General features: G+C 39.1%; 1 protein-coding gene across 1 annotated transcript in view; it reads right to left on the bottom strand.

The window, feature by feature from the left end:
- ANO1 (anoctamin 1) overlaps window positions 1–15,278 on the bottom strand; it is a 141,633-nt gene that overhangs the window by 65,747 nt on the left and 60,608 nt on the right. Inside the window, exons 4-6 of the mRNA XM_063117376.1 lie at window positions 12,981–13,079; window positions 5,783–5,934; window positions 3,405–3,459 (exon numbers count right to left, since the gene is read on the bottom strand). Coding sequence (XP_062973446.1) covers window positions 3,405–3,459; window positions 5,783–5,934; window positions 12,981–13,079 — 306 coding nt within the window. The remainder of the gene's footprint in view (window positions 1–3,404; window positions 3,460–5,782; window positions 5,935–12,980; window positions 13,080–15,278) is intronic.

Genomic DNA, 15,278 nt, shown 5'->3' with positions numbered 1-15,278 from the left:
TTAAACATGTACAATTTTAGCATTGTGGCTATGTTTATCTTTCAGATGGATGTTGGTGTGTCAAAAATAGAAGTCATATAATTAGGCTACTGCAGCTGTATTCTCAAGCCATGGAAACAAACTATAAGGAACTGTACGTACTATCTTCACTTACCTTTCTTTCTTGCAAAAGAAAACTGAAAAGTGAAGGTAAAGTGAATATTGACAGCACAATCCTATGCATATCTACTCAAAGATAAGCCCCACTGAATTCAGTGTGACTTACTCCTAGGAAAATGTATATAGGATTACAGCCTTCAGAGATTTTTTTAAAATGAAAACTTAGAAAATAAATAAATAATAATAATAATAATAATAATAATAATAACTACTGACATTTTAAAATTCAGACACAATGAAAAAAGCTATTCCTTCTTTAGTGTTTATTTGTAAACTATGTGACTATGAATTCAAACATTTTTAAAATGATTCCTTTTACATTTAGTTGAATGCTTAACAGAAAATCAAGAGAATTGCTTGTAACTCTTATGACAAGCAGTTTTTTATATGTGGCGCAGAGCAGTAAAGCAGCAGTTTCTGCAGCTGAAACTCTCCCCACGGCCTGAGTTTGATCCCAGCGGAAGCTGGTTTCAGGCAGCCGGCTCGGGTCGACTCAGCCTTCCATCCTCCCGAGGTCGGTAAAATGAGTACCCAGTTAGCTGGGGGAAAGGTAATAACGGCCGGGGAAGGCAATGGCAAACCACCCCGCTATAAGGCCTGCCAAGAAAATGTCAGCGAAAGCTGGCGTCCCTCCAAGAGTCAGTAATGACTCAGTGCTTGCACGAGAGGTTCCTTTCCTTTTTTCCTTGTTGGTTTATGGGATTTATATGTGAATTTCTATAGAGAAATTGTTGCATTTTATGCAGAATTCGGGTGCAAACCTATGCAGATTTTTTTTAAAAAGTCCTACAACTCCCTAGCCAGCATAGCTGGTTGGGGGATGCTGGGAATTGTAGGACACTTATCTGTCTAAAAATACAAAGGATTGCGTCGTTAATTAACTTATATGATAATGAATTCTGACAAGCATTCTTACCAGAGGATTGTTCTTAAAACGAGTTTTACAAATTAGCTACTGTAATCCATAGGCATTTAAAACATTTTAAAACATTGAGAGTCAATGTTTTTATATTCTCTTCCCCCAAAATTTGAAGGAGAAATAAAGAAATGTGTTAAAACCACGTTTGAAATTTCTCTTTTCAGATATCAGAAGGAAGAAGAAGGAGATATGAGAAAATGGAGTGAGTCTGTTGGGGAGTAAAGGACCTGTACTAGAAGAGAGAAGGAAAGTCAGCGAAGGAGAAGGTGAGATCATCATATGAGCAAACGTAGGAGTCATGAGCAGGATTTATGATAGTATTTGGATATTGGATTATTGAAGCCAGATTAGGGTAAGAAGGAAGATGGAGGGGCTGTGTGAAGGGTGTAAAAGCCTTTATACAGACTCCTTTGCTCTGTAACAGCTGACTAAAAGAAGCTACCACAAGCTGGATGCTAATCAACAGTGACTTATAGATAGCCCTCAGCTCTACAGCTTTTTCACCGTACTAACAGTTCAGTAGAGTGCAGACTATATAACCGCTTGGAATCAAGGTATCCCCTGACTCTGAGAAATGAACAACAAAGGGTCCCTCTTACAAAACCAGGTTTGCTATAAAATGTCACCCACTTCACAGTCATGAGGCCCTGAAAGGTAGGAAACAAGTGAATTAAAAGTAGGGTGACCATATGAAAAGGAGGACAGGGCTTCTGTATCTTTAACAGTTGCAAAGAAAAGGGAATTTCAGCAGGTGTCATTTGTATATATGGAGAACCTGGTGAAATTCCTTCTTCATCACAACAGTTAAAGTGCAGGAGCTATACTAGAGTGAACAGATTTAAAAGAGGGCAGGGCACCTGCAGCTTTAACTGTTGTGATGAAGAGGAAATTTCACCAGGTTCTCCATATATACAAATGACACCTGCTGAAATTCCCTTTTCAATACAACTGTTAAAGATACAGGAGTCCTGTCCTCCTTTTCATATGGTCACCCTAATTAAAAGGAGAAGGCCAAATGTTTTTCCATCCCCCCCCCCCCCCGGTGATTAAAGAAGCACATACAAGTTTACATGTTTTAATTAGTTACAGTTAAAGATCTCTGGGATATTATAGATATATGCAAAAGAAAGCACACAAAATGTGATTGCTTTACCACAAATTCTTTATATGGTTGTCATTCCATATGATGATAATATAAACATTCTGGAAATGAAGGGATGGTTTTACTTATTCCCAGTGAACGGCTAGGGTTGGATGTGAGTTATTCCTCCTTATTTTTATTGGAACTGTTGTGTACACTTGGTTATACAGTTGCCCAATGTTCACTGAGGATTACTGATTTCAGATCCTAATGTGGCTTGGAAAGCCAGATTGGGGCCACATTGGAACCCGTCCGTGCACGTAAGGGACAGAGAAAAAGGAGGCCAATATCTCTTGCTTTCATTTTCTCTTTCTAACGTTGGAATATTAATTGGAATGTTTCTTACTTATAATACACAATTGCTGTAAGGGCAAAAAAATGGCATACCTTAGTCCTAAATATTCATACTGCTACAGTATGTTAACATATTTTGTAACATGTTCTCCTAGTAATAAATATACTCTGTTCTTATCAGTTATATACATGTGCACTATATTTCAACGATAAAAATCAGTTGCAAAACCCACTGCATTTTTCCACTGACCAGGATACATATATCGATTATGTATACATAAACACATGTGTATATGTGTGTATCTGCAAGTATAGATAGGGATGGTCGAACTCCCCTGTCTTGTTTGCGCTCTGCTCGCTGGATTCTCGCATGCAGGGTGAACTGCCAGATGGTTCATGGGCACTGGGAAGAGCTCATGTTGTTGTTTTTTGCCTATGAGCCCTGAGTTGCACAAATCTGTGGCTGGGAATATTTACAGAAATTGCGTTTTGTGCAAAAAAACCCCGTAAATAATGCAATTTGCGTAAAAAATTTTGTGCAAATTATGGTATTTACAGCTATGATTGCAAATAGCATCTTCCACAGATGTTCTCAGGTGTGATTTGCGCAAATAAAACAAAGCAGGAAACCATGATCTTGCCCAACTTGGCGTGAGCTGAGTCAACGCAGCTTAGGGATCCACAAGCTGGTGTTCGGGAGGCCGAGCTGGGAAAAATGCATTGAGCTCCAACCCCAAAACAGATTCCTCTGACATGCCTACATACAGAGTTCACAGAGTACTGTAACATTAATCCTGAATATGTTTAACTTAAGCGGAATACCAGATTGCTGTAGAGGGGAATAGCTTTAACACATGGTGTTACTTTTTTAATAATAATAATAATACTTACTATGGTACTTCTGGTTTTACTGTCGAAAAAGGAATCTTTGTCAGAGAGGTCAAATCTGTCAAAATATTAGAAATTGAGAAAATGAATGAATTTATAGTAAGATGGATTTCAAACAAGATAGCCTTATTTTCTGGTCAAGAAAATTACTTGATTTTTGCGGCCTTCAGACAGTAGTCATTCTTCTTTAGAAGCCTTAAAATTTCAAAGCCTTTTCAACCAAATTTAGGGCCAAAACAAACATTACTTTAAATCTGTATCTAACAGATACATCTTTTTTTGTTTTTACTCTAGAGTAGGCACAAGGCTGCAGATCTGGGTGGGGGTAGGGGGCTTTTAAGATCCACACTGGGGGCTCTGCCCCTATTCTAGAGTAAAAATGAAAAGAGAAGAGGTTGTAGCTCTTAGATCCAGCTTTTGGCCCTTGATATACAACGACTCACTGGCTTCAATGGGAAAAGTATCAACAATGTTTGCTATTTCCTAGAAAGTGCATAGCACTTCTTCCTCCTCCTGCAAAATTAATGTGCCTTTCTCTCAATTTCATGTACTCTTATCTACAAAACTTACTGGTGTTTTTTTTAAATATGAGAAATGGCACAGTAAAATTGCCATTGGTACAGTAAAAATGTATCTCAACAAAATAAAAGGCACATTTGCTTCTCTGCTGAGAATCACGTTTCATCCTGAAATGATAGATAAAATGAATACAAACTGCCACATAGAGATTCTAAAAAGACCCACATCTTGTACTTCTCTTGTTTTGAGGTTGGGCTCCCTAGGAAGGCAAAAGCTTCTCCCTAATTCTATGTTTAATTAAAGTTCAGGGCAAATCCATATGATGCTGCTGAAAAACTGACCACATAGCAATTCTAACGAAGTAGCGGGCTAGTCATCTATCTTTTCTCGCCATTCAACTGGGTTTTCCAAGCAGTTGTGCAAATGCATTACTTCTTGGTTAACCACACTGCTAACAGCTAAGGCTAACTGGGGGTTCTCCACACAGAGGCTTTTTATTCCGCAACTTTACTTTGGCTTCTGCTTCCAGATTCTTTGCGGGATTAAGATTGGCCCTTTACACACACTTCTGTGTTTTTTTTCCTGGGGAGTCCCTTTGTCTGCAAGTTCTATATGTTTCATTACACAGCCACTGTGGTATAGCTGCTGTTATAGCACAATTTTTTCTTTACATGGAGAAATTCAACTCACAATGTTTAAATAGCTCATTTTCCCCAATCTTAAAAAAGGGATAAAAGTCAGAAAGCACAGGAGAGACCCTGGAGCTTGATGACATCATGTAAAGGACTCACAAATGTCTGTGAGTAACCAATCTCGATTGTAGGATAAAAGCTTCATGTAGAGAGGCTCTAGCTCTCTATGTGGTCAGAGCAACTGTGTGGCAGTTTTTTACATAAACATTTGATTGTAACCCCAGGTCACTACAGTGGTTGGTTTCATTTGCTTCAATAGGAACTGGCAGTGGTGGTGTCCTATTTTCCCACGCCCTCTTTTTCCTTGTGACCATTATGGGACATCAAGAGACCTACTCTTTCTGTCTCATGCCTGGTTCATGCAAACACTGACCATATAGCAGGCTGCTATTTTTCTGGCTTGGATTGTACTTTGCTTGTGGTGAACTAGTCACACAAGGCTTGACTCATGAATGAAATCATATTTGGGCCATTTTTTTTCTCAGACCACATTTGGGTTTCAGATGAGAACAAGGACAGCTACAGAAGCTCTCCATCTTTATTATGATTTTGTAACTTTGGGGAAGTACAAATATGTCTTTGTTTTACCAGTGCAATCCTATAGATGCCTACACAGAAGTAAAGACTGTTAGTTTTACCCTACCCAGTGCCTGTTTACCCTACCCTGTGCCTGTTTGCTTTCTCTTCCCCTCCTTATTGTTTTATTATGGTTTCATTAGAATGTAAGCCTATGCGGCAGGGTCTCGCTATTTACTGTTTTACTCTGTACAGCACCATGTACATTGATGGTGCTATATAAATAAATAAATAAATAAATAAATAAATAATAATAATAATAATAATAATAATAATAATAATAAAAGACGACTGGGTTCAATGGAGCTTGCTCCAAAGTACATATATACAGGATTGTAGCCTAAGGCTTACTTCCAGGCAGAAATGTATAGTATTGCAGTGTAAGTCTTTAGGGAAGCTCACTATGACAGAGTTCTTTTCTGAGCCAGAAGAGGTCCTGTTTATTTGGAAAAAAAGATAAATTTAGTGCAAGCTGTATCAAAATACTGGCCTACGTATTTCTATTAATATTCTCATGATTTGCTTCTAGCTGTGTCCCCAGAGGCCAATCTTGCTGAAAATGACATTAAATAAAGATGACGAACTTTGACTTACAAGTGTCGTTTCTCCCTGGAGAAGGGGTAGGAGAGGCGTTTCACTGTCTGATGTTTGTGTTCTGCCACTTTAGGTTGGATGGGCTCCGTTATCTTTTGAATTACAGAATTGATTTTTTTCAAAAGGCCATGCGGTTGATGAATTTGATACACCTGAGGACCAAACAAAGAAGCAATCTTCAATTTCTTCTAAGTTATTTGCAAAACACACAACGGGCTTTGGCAACAAAATGCTCTTCAAAAGCAACCAAACATCTGTAAGGGGACAATTAAAATTGCAACCAAGGCCAGAGCTCAGTGGAAGAGCAAATGTGCTGCAAGCAGATAGTCACAGGTTCAATCCCCGGCATCTTGGATAGCAGAAGAGTCCCCTAATTGACACCTTAGAGAGCTTCTGCCAGTCAGGAAAGACAGGTGAGGTAGATGGACCAATTGGTTGACTCAAGGAAAGGTAAATTCATAGGTTCAAAGGCAGGTTGCTAAAATATTGTACTGAAAAACAGATAAGGCATGGATGAAGCAAGGTCTTAGTTCAATCTGTATTTGCTTCAAGCCAAGGAATATTGCAAAACAGGAGAGAAAAACCCAAACAATTCTACAATAGGGATTCAAACAATATCTATCACTTATTTATATAAAATTATACATAATTCTGTCAAATTTTAAAATGAAGCAAGGTCAACACTGTATATATTGTGACCCAGGGCCAGCTCAAATACCCAGGGCCCCTCCAGAGCACATTTGGAGGGGGAATGGGGCTGCATGAGTGAGGAGATATGGGTAAAGGCCTGTTCTATGGGCAGAGGTCCGTGCATGCAGTGTTGGATTTTGTTCTGTATAATTAATTGCTCATTACTGTTTCATCATTCATTTTTTTCCTGCTAGAGTGGTAGAATTCCTTCTTCCCCCTTGCTGATTTCCATTGTTGCAAGCCAAGCAACCACTCCACATGTGCTCAAAATGCTTGGGTGAGAACTGCTAGCCAGTGTGAACACACCACTAGTTGAGACTCCTCCTAAAAGTTACCTCCTTTGCAACTAATGCATATATATATATATATATATATATATATATATATATATTGCAATATATATTCTGATGTTACTTTGTTAGTCCTCATAATCTTGATAGTGTAATGAACAAGAGGAGACACATTGTGGAATGAAAAGAAGGCAAGCAATTTAAAAGCTGAGAACATGTTAGGGATCAAAACATAGTAAAACAGGGAAATGCACAGAGAAGAAGAAACAACCACAAACCTCACCAATGTAGTTCTTCACCGGTAAAGGTAAAGACACAAAATGTCATAATGGGCTCTATTGCACTTTTCCAACCCCCACCCTGGTTTGTCTACGCGGTTTTTATCTCTGTTTCATAAGCGCGTCAAGGGCTCCATCACACACGGTCCCTTCCACGTGGGTTTTTGCTTGTTCGCTCTTCCTGCCCCTTCTCCTTCCTCTTCCAGTTCATTGGTTGTCGTACTCCGTTGGGCGTGGGCTCTTCCCCCTCGCTCTGACTTTGTTATCTAGTGATTACTTTTAAGGTTTCATCTGGGCTCTATTTCTGCAGGCAATGTGGGTGGTGGGTGGGTTGGAGCACTAAAAAGACCATCCAACTGACTAACAAGTCTCTACGACAATGTGTTGGAGGAGATCTGCCCCGCCCCCCCTTTTCGTCAGCAATACTCCATTAGCACACACCCCCAACAAAGGAAAAAGCGAGAGGGGAAAATAATCCACACTTTCCCCGCACCAAAATACAACGCAACAAGGGAGTAAGGGGCGAGATGAGTGCAGGACAGGGAAGATATCATGTGAGTATAGTGCTGCAAAACCACATACCAGGAATGGCGAGTGTGTGATAAATCGCTGGTGTTATGGAGCACAATATCAGTTTCTTAAAAAATAACAAGGGAAATGTGGATATCAGTAGCTAATATGTAAGATTAATAGGATGTACCTTACAAACATTAGGATGTCCCATTATGTCTGAAACAGGTATATGTGCCTACTTGATTGTATGTTCAGCCTTCAGTGTGCACACTAAAAAGTCTCAGCCATGTACCTGCTCCCTGTTGTGTGTACATGCAGTGAAACAGCCACTTCAAAAGTTCCAATGTGCACTATGTTTACACTGGGAATGTATATCAAATTTAGATGTAGCCTGAAGCCCTAGCAGAGTCAGACCCCTTCCGACTGTTTCTGGTCCTTTCAAATATGAAGTGGGCTTCCCTCCAAAGCCACCAGAATGAGGCTTTGTTACAGGTTACTGCTCGGAAATGCAGACATCCTGAGTCCTTTCCAAATATTTTGTCCAAAGTTTCTCTAAAACATTGATGAGTGGGGGGTGGGGGGGTGGGATAGGGAGAGTGAGTGAAAGGGATCATGAGATGGCAATTTTTCCATCTCCAACAGGCTTAAGTATGAAAAAAAGGCTTAAAATGGTTTTCAATCATCAGAACTCCTCGGCCCCTGCACTTATCCTTCTGAAACTTTGTGGGTTATGATGCCATTTCATTTAAATTGACCCCCAAAAGAGGGGAGAGGGAAGGGAAGGGAAAGCAAGTCACTTCTCCCCCCACCCAAAAAATCTGTAGACTGTCCTTCCACATAAACTGCTGTACCCATCCTCCTGAAACCTTGCAATTTTCTTACTTAGTACACCTCTAAGCTGACTGCCATTTTGACAGCAATGATTCACAATGAACATAAGAGGCTAAGCGTGTTCTCTTGGGGATACCTTTGCAATGTCAAGGCTGATCTTATACAATCCCTCCTTTACTTAGTTATCTGTAACTTGGCAGGCTCAGTCCCCATAGAAGGGGTTCCTATCCTTACAAACTACATCCAATTCCACCAAAAAATCAAAACGTTATTGGCAGTTCCATTAAAATTTCCCTCCTAATGCTCTATAAGGCCTGCAGATATCATTCAATTCTGATTAAGGGGGTGGGGGGAGTTACAGCTGTTTTACATAATCCCATAATAGTCAGTGGGAGTCATGAATCCTCAGATTTACAAATCTCAGCTCAGGTTCAGTCCCCGAGTTGAAGCAGGCATCCTCCAGATTGGTCCAAGCAGAATCAGGCCATCTTTTAAAGTGCCAAATCAGGGTCCAAGTGGAATCTCTGGGGCAGTGCATATCTCTAGTTTACACTTATTGTGTATAATGTACATCATTAAATGGTTAAAAAGCAGACCTACAGACAGGAGTCTGGGGGGTTGGCACTGCCTCCCTCTCAACCCCTGTGCTTTCCCTCTCCCAGGGTTGTCATCCAGGTATCGGAGCCTCTTACTAGTGGAAGGCGACCAATCACCAGTCACCTTCCACTGGGTACTGCCCCCGGATCGGCCCCGGAGCAATGTAAGACGGTAGTGCTGTATTAATGTCACTCCGATTGAAAAAGTTGAGGTAAATACCTGACTTTTTCAAACCGCAGGATCATGGGGAAGCCCCAGAGTGGCTGCGAAACTGCAACTGCGTTGTCTAACTGATGCAGCACAGTTCCACTGCCACTGCAGGGTTCTCCCTACATGTAGACAGCCCCTGGGCTGTACAGAGAATTAGCATAATACCACAGAGAAAAAATGGCTTCAGAAATTAATGTTTCTAAGAATCTTAGTTCTCATTAAAAAAAAATGTTTCTAGCTCTCAAGGTTATATAAGAACTTAAATGTATATGGACAATCCAAGAGAAATCTCAGAAGCCAGAGGAGTAGCTGAATGAAAATGTCACTTGTGCCTGTACACTTCCTTGCTTTTCCCCATGCATTTTCTCCCCAGCATGAACTTTGTAAATAGTACTATTGCGGAATAAATTACGCCACTTATGGGGTCGTGGAAATTAGAATAATTTATAAAGGTTACGCACACGCACATCTCTCTCTCTCTCTCTCTCTCTCACACACACACACACACACACACACCTGCTTGCAACATCGTTGTCCTTCCTGCTTTGGACCATTCTATCATCTATTTTTGGTCAAGGAGCACTGAACTTCAGGATGGGAGATTGGACAAGATCAGATCCTTTTCAACCCTACATCTCCATTATTTAAAATTCTTAAGCAAAATGGGCAGGCTATTTTTAAAATGCTGGAAACATAATTAAAATAAGTAACATGATAAATAGGACTGGACCAGCTACTAATATAAAATTCAAACCCAAAGTTTAATTTTAGTTTTACTTGCAATAAATTACTTTGCACTCTCAGGCTGTCTCTTGTTCCATTACAGACATTTCCCTGCAGAGTCTGGGTCCTGCACTTCGTGTGTCATTAAATATTGATCCATTTATCAGTTCTGTACCCTGAACAGGCACAGATACTTTTCTCAGGAGCTTCACATTTATCATATAAGCTTGTTCTCTGGTGACAATATGCTGTCACTTTCATAATGATAATTCAAATATTCATTGGGAATTTAGGACTGGATCCTACTGATCCTTCCATGCTTGGCTAATATTGGACACAGACAGGCCTGGGGCTATTCACATGCATAAAGAAAGGCATGCATACATATTACACACATACACACGCATACACACACCTATATATCAGTGGAGGGTGGTGGCTCCCGCGTCAGTGGTGAATCCGCTCCAGGTTTTGGTCAGCACTCTAGAAAAGCTATCCAAGGTGCAAAACTCTTTTAGAGTTCTGACTAAAACCTGAAGGGGATTCAGCACCCAGTGGTATCGGAGAAACCAGCCTCCACTGCTGCATATGGAATTATATATACCTTACCATGTTGTTGGTGAGATTACACAGAGACCACCCTTTTCATATTTGCACATGCAATACCTAATCAGAAATAACCCAAGAGACAGGAACCCTTTTCCTGGGTCTTTTCCGTCTCCCAGCCTTGGAAGAAAAACCTCCCAAAGCACAAGAGAGCATGCTGGCTGGGCTTGTCATAAGCAAGATGTGTAGCATAATTGCTCCACCACAGCAAGGCCTGTCGTAAGTTGAGTGGGAATCCAGCACTGGTGGCAAAGAAATCCCACTCACATTGGGCCAGATGTGGGCTGAAAGTAAATTAATTATGCCACTCCATTTTATTGCTCCTTGATTTTTTATTGCAGTTGGAAGTGTTTTAATGCTTTGTTTAATGTTGTGTTTTTAATATTGTATTTTAATATTGTGAACTGCTGAGAGATTTTATTATATTCAGCAGGATCTAAATACCACAAAATAAATAAATCTAGATTTAGTCATACCTGGAGCAGAGTCATTGAAATCAATAAGACTTAAGCTGGGACTTCAGTTGGTAAGGACTGTTTAAATGCGTCTACCCTAAGCATGGCTAAGTCTGCATCCCCACTGTTAGTTGGCTACTTTAAACTTTCCATCACAGGATCCTCAGAACTGCAGTCCTGTAAGGGCCTATGCTGTTCTAACAGAGAAGAACTCCACAGCAGGTCAGCACAGTTAAATTTTCATGGGAGAAGGTATGACAGTGAAACTGGTACAAAAACATTTTTGGTTTGTAGAGTAGATATACCCCTAAAGTTGCATCATTCAGGTGAGGGTTCACATATCTATTTTCAAAAATTCTGGTATATCTGAGCATGTAGACAGTTTCTTTCTGTGTGAGAAAAGTTTTCATTTTTCAGAATAAAGCAAAGTGTCTCAAGCGTGCACAGAATACTATTTCTTTGAGAATCGTAACACTCCCTTGTTAGTCCAGAGATTGTTTGGATAAGTCATGGATTTCAGAATTCTCCACCTGATCATCAGATTATTATCTTAAGGCAATTGTGGCCCATTTGGGTTTTAAGGCAACTCAGGAAAAGATAAGCAGTATCTTGACTGTATAAGAGAAGGCTGCTCTTGACTCTAGAGTGGCTGGCTGTTAGCTAGGGTGACCATATGACCGGATTTGCCCGGATTTGCCCAGATTTTTGACGGCAAATCCGGGAGGGGAAATCCGGATTTTTTTTCAAAGGGCAGCTCTAATGGGAATTTAAAAAAATGCTTATAACGCCGTCATTTTTTAAGATAAAGACATGAAACTTGGCACAATGGTAGCTCTTAGGAAGGGCTTTAGTCATACCAAATTTGAAACAGATCCGTTCATCCATTGATTTTTTAGGATTTTTTTAAAAATTGAGGTTTTAAAATTATTATTTTTAAACTGTCATTTTTAAAGATAAAGAGCTGAAAGTTAGCACCATGATAGCTTTTAGGTAGAGCTTTGGCCATACCAAATTTGAAACAGATCTGGGGCCAGTAGCAAACCCTGTTAACAACAACAGCAGCTTGCAATGAGTGAAGATACAGTCAGAAAAGATATTTGAGGGAAGGGGAGAATGTAACACACAGAGTACAGCAAAAGCTTCAAAGGACAGCAAAACCTACAAAAGTAGGAGTGAGTGAAGTTAATTTCAGATACATTGAATCTCTCACTTGTTCTTTATTTCAGTAATTTTAACATTAAGATGTTATGTAGAACAAATTTGTCTTAAATGTGTGCTGTAAAATCAGACGTGACCAAGGCTATGTTCGGGTGGGCACGCCCCCTTGGCACTGGACACACCCCCTTGGGGGCGACTTTGTTGTCCTCCTTTTTGGTTTCCAAAATATGGTCACCCTACTGTTAGCAACAGAGTAAAGTGCAGCTGTTTTAAATGCACACATGTGCAAACCGCCTTGGGCATAATTTATAGAAAGACAGGTTATAAATATTTATAGTAATCAAACTACAAAATGGCACCAGCCACCTTGCTATGCCTCTTAAGGCACAGGTTTTAACATTGCAGTGCACTGAACATGTACTCAGATTTACAGCTCACAGCATTCATAGCTTATGCAGATAGATTAAATGGTACAGCAAACTGTATCAACCTAGTCAATTAATTATTTCACTTATTTTACAGAGAAAGACAATCCTTTTTAAAGAGGAGGTTGTGAAAGCCCATCAACATGTGTGAAGTCTTTTGAAAAGCATAAACCAGAAATACCTATTTTATGTCTCTTAGTCTAATAAAATAATAATAATAATTTTATTTATTTATTACCCATCTCTTTCTCTCTTTGGATCGAGGTGGGAAACAAAATTAAATACAATACATAAAACTGGTTAAAAGAGCATATAAAACCAATACAATATTAAAATAACAATCACAACATCTTAACATTCTTAGATTTAAAATTCATCTGGGGAGGCCTACTGGAAGAGACTATAAGAACACTGAAACTAACCTTTTTTGTGGGCATCTTCAGTTTCATAAATTCAGCTTCCCGGCACAAAACGTTCCAAGGCGCATGAATTTTTACAAATCCAAGCCCATGTATTTTTGTCTAAAAAACATTTAAACGGGAGAGAAAGAGGAATCGTTAGAACAAATAACATGAAAATCAAAATTGTTAAATTTCATGTGAGCTCACAAGGTTTTTTCATTCATGAGTATTAAAATAAAAAGGAGAAAATAAAGACTATGGAAAAATAAGACAGAGCTGATGGAGAGACCACTTATGCTATTTTGAGATAAATAAGTTTGGGGCTCAATCCTATGCATGTTTAGACAGGAAAAAAATCCTACAATTCTGAGCATGTCCCAGCTAGCCATGTTGGGTGGAGTATGCTGGGAGTTGAAGGACATTTTTCATTCTAAACATGCATAGGACTTCATCCTAAAGGATAAGTTAGTATTCCTTAAAGATAGTTTGTGGGCACAATATTGAAATTAAAGGGTCATATTTTAAAATTAAATAACCCCACTATGAAAAGTTAGCACCAATACCTAAACCTACCAGGTAAAGATTGTAATATAAGGTGATGGTTCACCAAAAACATTTGCCTGCAATTCATTACTTATTTACTCCACAGCAGTCCTATTCACTGTAGTGGGAATATCTCTTTATTTAACTCAAATTAACAAGTGTCTTCAATTTCAAATCCTATCTTCAGCATGGCAGCTTTAATATTTGATTAATTCTCTAGTATAAATCTGGGTGTTTCAAAGCATGTTCTACAGGGATGTTCATTTTCCTTATGATTTCGAAGTATTAGAGTCAGTGGATTAACTGGCTGTCCCATTAGGCAATGTTCAAATTTGGACTTCAGTTTTAAAAATCATTTCCAGATGAATACTTCCTTTAAGTATGTGCAAGTCAACGTTTTCAGGCACAACAGCTCCAAGGCTGAAAGACTCATCTCTCAGCCCTTTGTTTTACTGCTGTTGCTGCTGTACTGGTTTACATAGACAATGAAAGCCTGTTTCCATCCTGCCGCCCTGTGCACCTGCTTACTAGAAATACATTACTCAAGGGACACAAATAGCTGCCAATCTCCAATATGGCATAGCTTCAAAAACACGTATTAGCTTACTTCAGGGAGGAGAATTTAATCAATTTAATATACGCCTTCCTTGAAACAAGCTTTTACTTTTAACCAATATTAAGGTCAGCTGTAAGGCTGCAGGGAACTCTCAATGACAGCCAATCAAATGACTGCACATAACCTCTTTGCCCTATATCTAGACTTCATTCAGTTCTCGGTGAACACCTTCATACATTTGCTTACTTTTTAATATTAAATATATTGTTGGATAGTGTCTTACAACACAATGTGATGCAGGTTTACCTAGGGTGACTATATGAAAAGGAGGACAGGGCTCCTGTATCTTTAACAGTTGCATAGAAAAGGGAATTTTAGCAGGTGTCATTTGTATATATGGAGAACCTGGTGAATTTCTCTCTTCATCCCAACAGTTAAAGTGCAGGAGCTATACTAGAGTGACCAGATTTAAAAGAGGGCAGGGCACCTGCAGCTTTAACTGTTGTGATGAAGAGGAAATTTTACCAGGTTCTCCATATATACAAATGATACCTGCTGAAATTCCCTTTTCAATACAACTGTTAAAGATACAGGAGCTCTGTCCTCCTTTTCATATGGTCACCCTAGTTTACCTGGAAGTAAGCCCCAGGTAAACAAACTTTAGAATGTTTTTAGGATGTTTTAATCATGTAATTAATAAGTTTTTAATGTGTTTTATACTGTTGTTCCCCACCTCGATCCAAGTGGAGAAGCAGGTAAGAAATTTATTATTATTATTATTATTATTATTATTATTATTATTATTATTATTATTATTATTAGGCATTCATTCCCAGGCAAGTGTGTATAGGTTTTCGGCCATACAGAGAAATCCTATGTATTGAGGCTTACTTCCAGGTAAATGGATATAGGATTGCAGTCTACAGATTAAAGTATACAAATCAAATCAATCAATAACAAAATAAAAGATTATAGGATTATAGTCTTAAACTGCAATCTTATGCACACTTGACTGGTGATAAGATCTGTGGAACACACTGGTGCTTATTTCCAAGTAAACATGCATACTATTGTGTTGCCAGTGAGTTTAAAATGTCTTGAAATAACATTGCTTCTGTAAAAAATGGTAAATAAACTAAACTAAAGGATAGTGAGAACCAGTGTGGGATAGTCGTTAGAGTACTGGGCTGGGAGTGGAGAAACCCTGATTCTAGTTCCCA

The sequence above is a fragment of the Elgaria multicarinata genome, chromosome 2 (genome assembly GCF_023053635.1).
Source record: "Elgaria multicarinata webbii isolate HBS135686 ecotype San Diego chromosome 2, rElgMul1.1.pri, whole genome shotgun sequence".
Classification (NCBI taxonomy): Eukaryota; Metazoa; Chordata; class Lepidosauria; order Squamata; family Anguidae; genus Elgaria; species Elgaria multicarinata.
The sequence above is the reverse complement of the archived record's forward strand: the minus strand, read 5'-3'. Positions and strand labels throughout refer to the sequence as shown.